The 14,320-nt window shown below is 46.7% G+C and overlaps 1 protein-coding gene across 1 annotated transcript in view; it reads left to right on the top strand.

The window, feature by feature from the left end:
- RANBP10 (RAN binding protein 10) overlaps positions 1 to 14,320 on the top strand; it is an 86,603-nt gene that overhangs the window by 26,657 nt on the left and 45,626 nt on the right. Inside the window, exon 3 of the mRNA XM_025370231.1 lies at positions 9,068 to 9,120. Within this exon, the coding sequence (XP_025226016.1) occupies positions 9,068 to 9,120 (53 nt within the window). The remainder of the gene's footprint in view (positions 1 to 9,067; positions 9,121 to 14,320) is intronic.

Genomic DNA, 14,320 nt, shown 5'->3' with positions numbered 1-14,320 from the left:
GAGAAGTGTTGGGAGCTAAGTTGCTCTATCTATTCCAGTCACCTGCTCCGGGAGTAAGAGCCCTTGTTGCCGCCCTCCCTCCCAGGCTGACCCAGGCAGGCTGTATCCGTGAGTGTTCCTAGCATAGCCTGGCCCGTTACCAACTAGGAAGCAAATACCTCCTTTCTCCTTGGTAATCTCAAGTAAACAGGCATTTGTTTTAGATGTCCTGAGATCCAGGCCTTCCAGAATGGCCTCCTTTCCTTACCAGATCCTGATGCTGGAAGATCCTCCAGTGTATGAATGAATGGACAAAGTGGGGTTATCCCTTCATCCACCTTCAGCCCCCGGCACTGCACCCAGGTGCTCCTTTGTCTGATCCTGTTGAATGGCTGCACTGGGGCCTCTCCAGCCTCATGGTAATAGCTGATAAAGCAGGCTCTGAGAGCACATGAGACATGCCAGTGGGCGTGTGGTGAACTCAGTGGTGGAGGTGAGATTGGAGTCTGGGATTGTCAACTGTATTTGCTCCATGGAGCAAATACATAGCATCAGTACCAGGGCTAGAGAGCACAGCTAGAGAATGGCTGCTGCTAACTCTGGCTGAGCACTTTGGCTCTAGTATTTCCAAGTGGGTCTCAGAGAATTGACCTTTCCTTGGTGCCTGGTTGTGCTGGACAGTGTCTTGGGCTTCTCTAGCCCCTCCCGCACCCAATAAATTCACTGTGTTCTAGAGCGCACTTGCCTGTCTCCACATCATTCCACTGTTCCTGTCCTGCCCTTGTCATCTTCCATGGGAATGACTCTGGAAGTGTCCAGTTTTGGTTCGTCGATCCATTTTTCAAATATCAGCTGTTTGATTAGCTGTGCCCTTTCTTTTTTTTAGAGACATAGGTGGTCTTGTTATGTTGCCTAGGCTGGTCTTGCACTCCTGGCATCCAGTGATCTTCCCGCCTTGGCCTCCCAAGTAGCTAGGATTATAGGCTGAAGCCACCATCCCCAGCTTAGCCCCTTCTGTGGCTTGCCATTTACCTCTCATGAAGTTCAGATTTCTTAAGCTAGCATGCAGGCTGTGCATGCACAGCCCATTTCCTGATCCAGCTGGGTCTGCCCAGACTGTAACCCTGTCACACTGAACTTCTCTTAGTTCCCTGACCATGTGGCTGCTTTCTTGCCTCTATGCCTTTTCACATTCTGCTGTGTTTTTTTGTTTATTTGTTTGTTTTTTGAGACGGAGTCTCGCTTTGCCTCCAGGCTGGAGTGCAGTGGTGCAATCTCGGCTCACTGCAACCTCCGCCTCCCGGGTTCAAGTGATTCTCCTGCCTCAGCCTCCTGAGTAGCTGGGACTACAGGCACCCACCACCACGCGCGGGTAAATTTTGTATTTTTAGTAGAGATGGGGGTTTCGCTATGTTGGCCAGGATGGTCTCGATCTCTTGACCTCGTGATCCGCCTGCCTCGGACTCCCAAAGTGCTGGGATTACCGGCGTGAGCCAGTGTGCCTGGCCCACATTCTGCTGTTTCTGCGTGGACCATGATCCTCTTTCTCCTCTCATCTCCTTTACCAGGCCTTGGCTCAGCCTTCACTTCCTGAGGGAATTCCTGACTTTGAGTCAGCACACCTTGAGTCTCTGGCTTGCCCCGACTTGACATTAGAACTGTTGAAGGGCAAGGATTGAGCCCAGGCTCCCATCCATGTGTCCCCAGCACCATACTGGGTACAGGGGATTTTTGTTGATGACATGAATGACTGGAAGAACCTCTATGAAAAGAAATCTATCACACCTGTTTTTACTGAATTATTCAACGTTAGGAAGGACCCAAGAGCTCCTAATAACTCAGCCATATTCGAGTGCCTCCAGAGATCAATAGAGGAAAGGTAGTGTCAGTGGCCTCCTATGGGGATTCTTCCTGTTCCATAGATGCAAAGATATTGTAGTATGTGTACAGGAGAACGAGTTTGAGGTTTTTGTTACGCCCTTTCCTTATTTTTTTGTCTCATTCTTGGCAGCTCAAAGGGTACAAAGTGGTATCTCGCTGTTTTTTGTTTTTGTTCTTTCCTTTGAGAGAACATCTGGCTCTGTCTCCCATGCTGGAGTGCAGTGGTGCCATCTTGGCTTGCTGCCCCCTCCACCCACCCCAGGCTCAAGCCATCCTCCCACCTCAGCCTCCTGAGTAGGTGGGACTACAGGTGCGCACCACCATGTCTGGCTAATTTTTGTATTTTTGGTGGAGACAGGGTTTCACCATTTTGCCCAGGCTGGTCTCGAACTCCTGGTCTCAAACCATCAGCCTTCCTTGGCCTCTCAAAGTGCTGGGATTACAGTCATGAGCCACTGTGCCCAGACTATTTTTATTTTATTTTTCTTTTGACACAGTGTCTCACTTTGTCACCCAAGCTAGAGTGCAATGGCATGAGGCATTGCAGCCTTGACTTCCTGGGCCTCAAGCTGTGCTCCCACCTCAGCCTCTCAAGTAGCTGGGACTACAGACAAGTACCACCATGCCCAGCTGATTTTTATATTTCTTTTGTAGAGATGGGGTTTTGCCATGTTGCCCAGGCTGGTCTTGAACTCCTGAGCTCAAGCAATCCACCTGCCTTTGTCTCCCAAAGTGCTAGGATTACAGGCATGAGCCACTGTGCCTGGCCTCATTGTAGTTTTGATTTGCATTTCTGTAATGATAGTGATGGTGAGCATCTTTTCAGGTGCTTGTTGGCCACATGTACACCTTCTTTAGGGAAACATCTACTCAAGGACTTTGCCCCTCTCATTTTTTAGAGACTAGGTTTTAATGTGTTGCCCGGACTAGTCCCAAACTCCTGGGCTCAAGCAATCCTCCTGCCTCAGCCTCCCACATTGCTGAAACTACAGGTGTACACCACGTTCCTAGCTAAAAGTTTTAAAGTTTGATGAAGTTTATCTATATTTTCTCTTGTTGCCTGTGCTTTTGTCCAAGAAATTATTGCCAAATCCAATGTCATGAAGCTTTCTTTCTATGTCTTTTCCTGAGAGTTGAAGTTTTAGCTCTTATGATTAGGTCTTTGATCCATTTTGAGTTGATTTTTGTATATGGTATAATGTAAGCAAAAAACTTTCTTCTTCTTTTTTTGTTTTAGACAGAGTTTCATTCTTGGTGCCCGGGCTGGAGTGCAGTGGAACGATCTCGGCTTACTGCAACCTCCACCTCCTGGGTTCAAGTGATTCTCCTGCCTCAGCCTCCCAAGTAGCTGTGATTTCAGGCATACGCCACCATACCCGGCTAATTTTGTATTTTTAGTAGAGACGGGGTTTCTCCATGTAGGTCAGGCTTGTCTTGAACTCCGACCTCAGGTGATCTGCCCACCTTGGCCTCCCAAAGTGCTGGGATTACAGGCATGAGCCACCACATCTGGCCAAAGTTTATTCTGTTGTTTGTGATTATCCAGATGTCCCAGCATTATTTGTTGAAAAAAACTGTCATTTTCCCATCTAATGGTCTTGGCATCCTTGTTGAAATCAGCTGACTATACCTGTGAGGGTTTCTTTCTGGGATCTCTATTCTATTCCTTGGACTGTATGTCTATCTTTATGCGAGTCTTACACCGATTTGATTATGGTAGCTTTGTAGTAAGTTTTGAAATCAGAAAGTGTAAGCCCTCCAACTTTGTTCGTTTTGAAGATTGTTTTGACTGTTTCTGTCCCTTGAGATTCCATATGGATTTTTCTATTTTTGTGAAAAACATCATTGGGATTTTGATAGGGATGGCCTTGAATCTGTGTATCACTTTGGGTAGTATTGACATCTCTTTTTTTTTTTTTTTGAGACGGAGTCTTGCTCTGTGCCCCAGGCTGGAGTGCAGTGGCGCGATCTCGGCTCACTGCAAGCTCCGCCCCCCCGGGTTCACGCCATTCTCCTGCCTCAGCCTCCCAAGTAGCTGGGACTACAGGCGCCCACCACCTCGCCCGGCTAATTTTCTTGTATTTTTAGTAGAGACGGGGTTTCACCGTGTTAGCCAGGATGGTCTCGATCTCCTGACCTCGTGATCCGCCCGTCTCGGCCTCCCAAAGTGCTGGGATTACAGGCTTGAGCCACCGCGCCCGGCCAGTATTGACATCTTAACAATAGTGAGTCTTCTAATCAGTGAACAGAGGATGTCTTTCCATTTATTTGTGTCTGTAATTTCCTTCATCAACATTTTATAGTTTTTAGTGTCTTTTGCCTCCTTGGTTAAGTTTATTTACTTTTAATTATTTTATTGTTTTTGTTTGGTGGGGGATGGAGTTTCACTCTTGTCCCCCAGGCTAGAGTGCAGTGCTGCGATCTTGGCTCACTGCAACTTCCACCTCCTGGGTTCCAGCAATTCTGCCTCAGCCTCCCGAGTAGCTGGGATTATAGGCATGCGCCACCACACCTGGCTAATTTTTGTATTTTTAGTAAAGATGGGGTTTCACTATGTTGGTCAGGCTGGTCTTGAACTCCTGACCTCGTGATCCAGCCGCCTTGGCCTCCCAAAGTGCTAGGATTATAGGTGTGAGCCACCGTACCCAGCTTAAGTATTTTATTCTTTTGATGCTATTGGAAATGGAATTGTTTCTCAGCTTTTTTTGATTGTTCATCGTTAGTGTGTAGCAACACAACTGAAAAGTGAGAAATAGGGTAACTTATTAGTTCTTTTTTTTTCTTTTTCTTTTCTTTCTTTCTTTCTTTTTTTTTTTTTTTTTTTTGAGACAGGGTCTTGCTCTGTCACCCAGGCGGAGTACAGTGGCTTGATCTCTGCTCATTGCCACTTCTGCCCCCAGGTTCATGTGATTCTCCTGCCTTGGCCTCCTGAGTAGCTGGGATTACAGGCATGCGCCACCACGCCTGGCTAATTTTTGTATTTTTAATAGAGACGGGGTTTCACCATGTTGGGCAGGCTGATCTTGAACTCCTGACCTCAGGTGATCTGCCTGTCTTAGCCTCCCAAAGTGCTGGGATTACAGGCATGAGCCACCGCACCTAGCCCTGCACCTGGCCAATTCTAATTTTTTTTTTTTTTTTTTTTTTTTTTTTTGAGATGGAGTCTCACTCTGTCACCCAGGCTGGAGTGCAGTGGCGCCATCTTGGCTCACTGCAAGCTCCACCTCCCGGGTTCATGCCATTCTCCTGCCTCAGCCTTACAAGTAGCTGGGACTACGGGAGCCTGCCACCACGCCTGGCAAATTTTTTGTATTTTTAGTAGAGATAGGGTTTCACCATGTTAGCCAGGATGGTCTCGATCTCCTGACCTCGTGATCTGCCCACCTCGGCCTCCCAAAGTGCTGGGATTACAGGCGTGAGCCACTGCGCCTGGCAAGTTTTTTGTTTTGTGCAATCTTTAGGGTTTCCCTTTCTTTTCTTTCCTGTTTTTTTTTTTTGGAGACAGAGTCTCACTCTGTCACCCAGGCTGGAGTGCAGTGGCATAGTCTTGCTTACTGCAGTCTTGATCTCCTGTGCTCAGGTGCTCTTCCCACCTCAGTCTTCTAAGCAATTGGGATTACAGGTGCACTTCACCATGTGCACCGAATTTTTTGTATAGACAGGATATCGCCATGTTGCCCAGGCTGGTCTCGAACTCCTGGGCTCAAGCGATCCTCCTGCTTCGACCTCCCAAAGTTCTAGGACTACAGGCATGAGCCACCGCACCCTGCAAGGTTTTCTACGTATGGGAACATGTCATCTGTAAACAGAGATAGTTTTACTTTCCAATTTGGATGTCTTTCATTCCTTTTTCTTGTCTGATTGCTTCACTAGAACTCCCAATACTGTCTTGAATAGAAGTAGTGAAAGCAGGCATCTTAGATGGAAGGCTTTCAGTCTTCCACCGTTGAGTATGATGTTAGCTGTGGTTTTTTAAAATTTATTTTTTGAGGCAGAGTCTCACTTTCTCACCCTGGCTGAAGTGCAGTGACCTGATCTTGACTCACTGCAACCTCTGCCTTCTGGGTTCAAGTGATTCTTCTGCCTCAGCCTCCCTGGTAGCTGGGGGATTACAGGCGTGTGCCACCACACCCTGTTAATTTTTGTATTTTTAGTAGAGACGGTGTTTCACCATTTTGGCCAGTTTGGTCTCGAACTCCTGACCTCAAGTGATCCACCTGCCTCGGCTTCCCACAGTGCTGGGATTACAGGTGTGAGCCACTACACCTGGCCAGGTTTTTCATATATGACCTTTGTTGTGTTAAGGTAGTTTTCTTTTATTCCCACTTTTTTGAGTGTTATTGACATGTAATTTAACATGCTATACAAGTCACCATTTAAAGTGTACAATTCAGTGTATTTTAATATATTCACAGAGTCTGCTTTGTTTCTCTCAGATTGGTTGGATGATAGTCTTCAAGTTTATGAAAAGTTTCTGGAAGATAGAAGAGTGCATTTTTTGGTAGCTTTAAAACACCATGCTTTTGGAAAAGACTTAATGTTACCCAGTATTTGAAGAGTGGGGGCTTATTCTCCTTGAACCCTGACTCAGCTGTGACCTCATTGGAGTACGCAACCTGTGCTCCTGTGGGGCTGCTCCCTGTGTCATTGACACGTGGAGGTGGAATGGCGCCCAGATGTGGGTGTCAGCTTCCTCTGGCTGCTATCCCCTTAGTCCACTCAGATTCTCAACTTGAGGCAGGGGTTTGTACAGAGGCTTCCAGACCATCCACTAATAAACACCATCTTACCTGTGGAACAGAGTCTGTAGGAAGGTGTTTAGGGCTAGCTGCTGGAGAAAAGAGAGACTTCTCCTATGGGGAGGCCTAAGCAAGTTGTGTTTTGAGCACAGGTGCTTTAGTGATTCCTCATTCCCATAGAATGTTGTGGAACCAGTTGCAGCGACCGAGCATAACTCTTCTTGAGTGACCTTTGACCTCCCCCTTTGCACATGTGCTCCAAACATAAACCCTTACCTAGTGTCAGGAAACCTGTGTGCCAGGGATGGGATGACATGTGTTGTTGGGCGTAGCCCCAGGCCCCTCTGAACAGGGCATGGTGAGTGGCTGTTGTCTAAGTCAAGGAAAGCCCTGGCTGTGTTGCACTTGTGCCTGTTGGACTGCTGACTGCAGGGCAGCTGGGGTCGTTTGCTGCTTGTTCAGCTGAGGTACTGAAGGAACGGAGACTGACTTTTAGCAGCCTCTGCCATGTAAAGTCAGGAAGCTGATTATATGGGCTACAGTTTTTCTGGAAAAATGTTCAAGTTTTAATCTAATGGGAATTCTGCCAGCAGGCTAAGACACCTTCTGTTCCTGATGGTCCTTGAAGCTAGCCCCTCTGGCAGGAGGTGGCAGGCAGTTTGTGTGTTTCTGGGAATGACTGAGCAGTCCTGTCCAACTGCAGCATATATTGGTTCATGTCTTTGACCTTTAAGGATCCAACTCTGTCTCAAATGCTGCTTAAAACAAAGCAGAAGACAAATTCCCTTTGAACCATGAAACTCCCTCTTTGAAGTGCTGTTCCTTTTGCTTTGCTCCTTTCCCTTCTCTACCTTTTTCCCTCAGCCATGTGGGCCAAGTTATCAGGGCCATATATTGGGTTGTATCCTTTCCTGGTTCCTGCCCAGCATGATTGGGATAGCTGGTTTCAGAGGAAGGTGAGTAGGTCAGAGCCTTCCCTCCCTGCCTGATCCTTTATTTGGGTAGTAGAGGCTGCTCCCCCAAATATAGTGGTGCAGCAACCCAGAGAAAGGCAAAAGGGCATTTACTGCCAATAAAGGACTGGCAGGGGCAGTATATTAAGCCTTTTTAATGTTACCATAAAGAAATACCTGAGACACGGTAATTTATAAAGAAAAGAGGTTTCATTGGCTCACAATTCTACAGGCTTTACAGGAAACATGGTGCTGGCAAAGGCCTCAGGAACCTTACAATCACAGTGGATGGTGACTAGGAGCCAGCATGTCACATGGCAGAAACGGGAACAAGTTGCAGAGAGGTGCCATACTCTTTTAAACAACCAGAACTTGCAGGAACGTAGAGAGAGAACTTGTTCATTACTGTGAGGACTGCCCCAAGACATTCATGAGGGATCTATCCCCATGATCTTAACACCTACCACCAGGCCCCACCTCCAGCACTGGGGATTACATGTCTACATGAAATTTGGAGAGGACAAACATCGAAACCATATCATTCTACCCTGGCCCCCCAAATTTCATGTTTTTCTTACATTGAAAAATATAATCATGCCTTCCCAGTAGTCCCCCAGAGTATTAACTCGTTCCAGCGTTAACTTAAAAGTCCCAAGTCCAAAGGTAAGACGGTGTTTATTAGTAGATGGTCTGGGAGCCTCTGTACAAACCCCTGCATCAACTTGAGAATCTGAGTGGACTGTCTAAGGGGAGAGCAGCCAGAGGAAGCTGACACCCACATCTGGGCGCCATTCCACCTCCATGTGTCAATGACACAGGGAGCAGCCCCACAGGAGCCCAGGTTGCGTACTCCAATGAGGTCACAGCTGAGTCAGGGTTCAAGGAGAATAAGCCCTCACTCTTCAAAGAGTGGGAGGAGTTAGGGGATCTCTCGGGGCCTCATATATCACTACTCCCAGCTTTGTGTGTTTTGGGAGGCCAATGTGAATGTATGTCGGGAAGGTAATTAATTTTGAGACCCAGAGAACAAGCTCTGTGTGAGCAGTCTTGATTGATGATCCTAGGTAGATCCAACATGGCTTTACTTTTTCCATGTCCTGGTCTTTGGTGCAAACTGGGTTGTCCCTGTGGAACGACCGTGCATTGCTCTGTCAAGCACTACCTTGGATTGAGATACTTCAGGCACATCTTAGGAATAGATTCTGTGCCTTAGCTACATCCAGAACACCAAAGAACTGGAAACCGTGAATTCATGACACTGTCCTCTGAAACTGAAGCCAGTGGTTCACAGTGACACGTACACACAACCTTCTGTTTCTCTAGCTGGGTGAGGCAGTAAGATGCTTTCCATTAGCAAATCAAAATGTCAGGTTTCTCCAAGAACCATTAGTATAAGAGCCTCTACATTCATTGCTTTTCTCATTTTTTTGTCTTTTACCAAGAAATATTTGAGAAGGGAGAAACATGAGCGTTTGCTAACCAAAAATTTTGTGTTTTTTTTTTTTTTTTTTGAAGTTACATGGGAATAGGACTCTCGGCTCAAGGCGTCAACATGAACAGACTTCCTGGTGAGTCACTGTTGAAGAGAACATTTGTTCTGCTCTCCTGATCCAATTGGTGTTGAGAGTCATGGTGGTAGCAGAGAGGCTGGGGAGGACTTTGTTTGCTAGCTGCCTGCCTCAAGCCATGCCACTGGTTGGAGGATCCTGAAAGGTAGCCTTTGGGCCAGGATGGTGTGCATTTCCATTCCAAAAATTAATTGACAAGTGATTGTCATTAATGGAATTTGAACTGTTTGCCATCAAAGTCAACTGACCTGAGTTTGCTCCAGGTGGAGATACGCCTCAGTAGCCCTTGCTCCCATTGGCCTAGCTGAGCAGACTCAGGCATGTACTGGGAGGAAGACTGCTGCCAACCTTGGCTCCTTTGTTACTTCATCATGTTAAAGATCAAAGTTTTTGTCTGGGTGCAGCGGCTCACGCCTGTAATCCCACTTTGGGAGGCTGAGGCGGGCGGATCATCTAAGGTCAGGAGTTTGAGACCAGCCTGGCCAACATGGTGAAACCCTGCCTCTGCTAAAAATAAGAAATTAGCTGGGGGTCGTGGCACACACCTATAATCCCAGCTACTTGGGAGGTGGAGGCAGGAGAATTGCTTGAACCCGGGAGGTGGAGGTTGCAGTGAGCTGAGATTGTGCCACTGCACTCCAGCCTGAGCGACAGAGTGAGACTCCATCTCAAAAAAAAAAAAAAAAAAAAAAAATCAAAGTTTTTAAGTGACCTCCCAGGTAGAACATGATTAAAACAGTTTCTTACTTTTATTTTTTATTTTTTAATATATATATATATTTGAGACAGGGTCTCACTCTGTAACCCAGGCTGGAGAGCAGTGGCTCAATCACAGTTTACTGCAGCTTCAACCTCCCAGACTGAGGTGATCCTCCCACCTCAGCCTTCCTAGTAGCTGGGATCATAGGAGCTCATCACCACGCCCAGCTAATTTTTTGTAATTTTTGTACAGACAGAGTTCTGCCATTGCCTAGGTTGGTCTTGAACTCCTGGGCTCAAGCCATCAGCCTGCCTCAGCCTCCCAAAGTTCTGGGATAACAGGAGTGAGCCACTGCACCCAGCCTTATTTTTATCATCTATTATTTTTCTTTTGAGACAGGGTCTCACTTTTCACCCAGGCTGGAGTGTAGTGGTGCAATGTTGGCACCACCTTCTTAACCTTCTGGTTGGCTCAACCTTCTGGGCTCAAGTGCTCCTCCCACCTCAGCCCCTCAAGTGGCTGGGATTATAGGCATGTGCTACCACACCTGGCTAATTTATAGGCCTGTGCTATCACACCTGGCTAATTTCAGCTATTTTCTGCCCAGCAGCTCATACCTAGACCTGGACTGGCTGCAACTGGGGAGACAAAGCTTCTGCCATGAACTGATGGGTTCCAGAAAATGGTCTTAAGTCCATTGGTCCCTTGAGTGGCAGAAGTGACATGATCCAGGCTTCCCTGACACTGTCATGGGGTCAGGAAAAGTCCTTGTGTTTTTTTTCCTGGCCTCCTACTCTTTGTGCCTATGACACAGAGAAGGCAGCTGGCTTTTCCCAAACAGGGAGTAACACTCAGACCTTACATCTTTTCTGATCAATGTTTAATGTGAATCACTGATTTTTTTTCTAGTAGACTGATTTCAAATACTTTCAATCTAGGATGCTTAGGATTCAACTAATTGTCAGGAATCTTACTTTTTTTCCCCCTTTGATTAGTCTGAGTGAAAACTGGTTTTTCATTATTAATCAGAATGTGTGTGGCTGTGTTCTTTGTTATACGAGTGTCTGGCCTTGGCTAAGGAGATGTAGCTGTAGTATCTGTAGCTCTGCCTCTTAATGAACAGGAAAAATAATTTCCTGTCAAGTGCAAACTGATTCTTAATTTTGTTTGTTTGCTCTAGGTGTGCTCTTTCAACTTTTGCACTGAGTTGGTAGTGGAGAAGAGAGACTTTTATGAGCTTTTTTTTGTTTTGTTTTTGGAGACAAGGTCTCATTCTGCTGCCCAGGCTGGAGTGCAGTGGCATAATCATGGCTCACTGCAGTCTTGACCTCCCATGCTCAAGTGATTCTCCCACCTCATTCTCCCCTTTAGGTGGGGCTACAGGTACAAGCCACCATACTCAGCTAATTTTTCTTTTTTTATAGAGACGGGGTCTCACTGTGTTGCCCCAACTGGTCTCAAACTCCTGCGTTCAAGCAGTCCTTCTGCCTCAGTCTCCCAAAATATTAGGAGTACAGGCATGAGCCAGCCCGCCTGGTAGGGGACTTTTTTTTTTTTTCTTTTTTTTGAGGCAGGGTTTTGCTTCGTTTCCCAGGCTGGAGTGCAGTGGCGCAAACACTGCTCACTGCAGTCTCAACCTGCTGGGTTCAAGCGATCCTCCCACCTCAGCCTCCTGAGTAGCTGGAACTCTAGGTACATGCCACCACGCCCAGCTAGTTTTTTTCGTATTTTTAATAAAGACAGGGTTTCACCAGGTTGCCCAGGCTCGTCTGGAACTCCTGAGCTTGAGCGGTTCACCCATCTTGGCCTCCCAGAGTGCTGAGATTACAGGCATGAGCCACTGCTCCTGGCCGGAGACTCTTTAGGTGCCAATTTGGAATCATCTGTAGGATATATTGGGAAATTAAAAATATAAAGCATGGAAATACATAATATGCTACCAACTGTGCAGAGAAAAGAGAAAACAAACATGTCTGTATTTACCTGTACATGTATAGATCATCTTTGGAAAGCTACAGAAAAACTTGTAATATTGGCTGTTCTTTGGGAAGAGATGGGTAGCAGGAGCCAGGACTGAGAAAGAAAAATTTTGACTTTCGATCCTTTGGAATTTTCTTTCTTGTAAATATGTTATCTGTTTTAAAAATGTAAATGCAATTAAAACAAAATAAACCGAAGCAAATGACTCTGTATTAGGAAACCCTCATGTTTGTCTTTTAGGTAGTCTTAGGATGTGGCTTGTTACGCCATGTGTTGGACTTAGTATTCTTTTCTTCATATGTTCTTTTTTTTTTTTTTTTAAGACAGGGTCTCACTTTGTCGCCCAGGCTGCAGTGCAGTGGTGCACACATGGCTCACTGCAGCCTCAACCTTGCAGGCTCAAGCGATTCTCCCGCCTAAGCCCCGCAAGTAGCTGGGACTACCAGCACGTGCCACCATGCTCAGCTAGTTTTTGTATTTTTTTTTTTTTTTTGAGACAGAGTCTTGCCCTGTCACCCAGGCTTTAGTGAAGTGGCGCGATCTTGGCTCACTGCAACCTCCACCTCCTGGGTTCAAGCGATTCTTGTGCCTCAGCCTCCCCAGTAGTTGGGATTACAGGCGCACACCACCATGCCCAGCTAATTTTTTGTATTTTTGGTAGAACGGGGTTTTGCCATGTTGCTAAGGCTGGTCTCGAACTCCTGAGCTCAGGCAATTTGCCTGCTCAGCCTCCCAAAGTGGTAAGATTACAGTGTGAGCCACTGCGCCCGGTTGTTTTTGTATTTTTTGTAGAGACAGGGTTTTGCCATGTTGCCCAGGCTGGTCTTTTTTTTTTTTTTTGAGACGGAGTCTTGCTCTGTTCCCCAGGCTGGAGTGAAGTGACGCATCTCGGCTCACTGCAAGCTCTGCCTCCTGTGTTCTCGCCATTCTCCTGCCTCAGCCTCCCAAGTGTCTGGGACTGCAGGCGACTGCCTCCATGCCCGGCTAATTTTTTGTATTTTTAGTAGAGACGGGGTTTCACCATGTTAGCCAGGATGGTCTCAATCTCCTGACCTCGTGATCCGCCCGCCTCAGCTTCCCAAAGTGCTGGGATTACAGGCATGAGCCACTGCGCCCAGCCTTCCCAGGCTGGTCTTGAACTGAGCTCAAGCAATCCACTCATCTCGGCCTCCCAAAGTGCTGGGATTACAAGTATGAGCCATCATGCCTGGCCGTATGTTCTTTTTTCTTTAGTAAAAACCCTTTTTTTTTTTTTCATGAGACAAGTCTTGCCCTGTTGCCCAGGCTGGAGTTCAGTGACATGATATGGTTCACTGCAACTTTGACCTCCCAGGCTTAAGTGATCCTCCCACCTTAGTCTCCTGAGTAGCTGGGACTACAGGTGCACACCACCATGCCTTTTTAATTTTTAAAAATTTTTTGTAGAGACAAGGTCTCCCTGTGTTGCCCAGGCAGGTCTCTAACTTCTGGACTCAAGCGATCGTCACATCTAGGCCTCTCAAAGTACTGGGATTACAGGCATGAGTTACCGTGCCCGGCTTTTTTTTTTTTTTTTTTTTTTTTGGAAACAGGGTCTCACTATCGCCCAGCTTGGAGTATAATGGAGTGGTCACGGCTCACTGCAGCCCTGAGTTCCTAGGCTCAAATGATCTTCCTGCCTCAGCCTCCCAAGTAGATGGGAACTACAGGTGTATACCACCATGCCTGCCTAGTAAAAACTGTTTTTGTGTCACCCATTGAGTTTCAGATCCATGGAGTGGAGTAGACGAGGTGAGAGGTGTTCAGAGTCTGCTGGGCTGATCTGAGTCTCTTTGAGATGGGATCGTATGGAGCCAGCCTAGTCTGTTTCCCTTTTTTACAATGTGAGACTTTTTAACCTCTCTGGACTGGTCTGAGGCCAGCTACTGGTCATGTCCTTTGACATTGCTAATATAAAGCTGTAGGGAAATCTGTTTTCCTCATGGGTGCACCTCTCTTTGGCAAGAGGAAGGGGCCTAAGTGTTCAGTAGATATTGCACTTGTCTTTGCTTCACTCTGCCTGCCAGCTCCTCAGGGTTTTCCTTCCTGCCATATCTGATCATCTCCCTGATTATCTTTAAGGTGGAAAGGAGGAATCAGATTGCATCTAGATAGCCCTTCTCCCTGGAAAGGATGGATGCCCCTGGCCCTTCCAGAATACAGGGCTAGCCGAATGTCCGGACAGATCTAGCACGGGGCAGATGTGAGGTTGGAGTAGAGGGCACCCCTCTCAGGGGTGATAGTGGGCCTTTTTGTTAGTTTGTGTTCCTGTCAAGGAATACCTGAGGCTGGATCATTTATAAATAAAAAAATTTTATTTGGCTCATGATTCAGGGCTATACATGCCTAGCTCCAGCATCTGCTTCTGGTGAGGGCCTATGGAAGCTTAAAATCGTGGTGGAATGGAAAGGGAGCTGGTATATCACATGGCTAGAGGGAGCAATGTGGAGGCAGGAAGTACCAGCCTCATTTTCTGTTTTTTTTTTTTTTTTTTTTTTTTTT

Source organism: Theropithecus gelada, chromosome 20 (genome assembly GCF_003255815.1).
Source record: "Theropithecus gelada isolate Dixy chromosome 20, Tgel_1.0, whole genome shotgun sequence".
Classification (NCBI taxonomy): Eukaryota; Metazoa; Chordata; class Mammalia; order Primates; family Cercopithecidae; genus Theropithecus; species Theropithecus gelada.
This window is presented reverse-complemented; position numbering and strand designations above follow the sequence as displayed.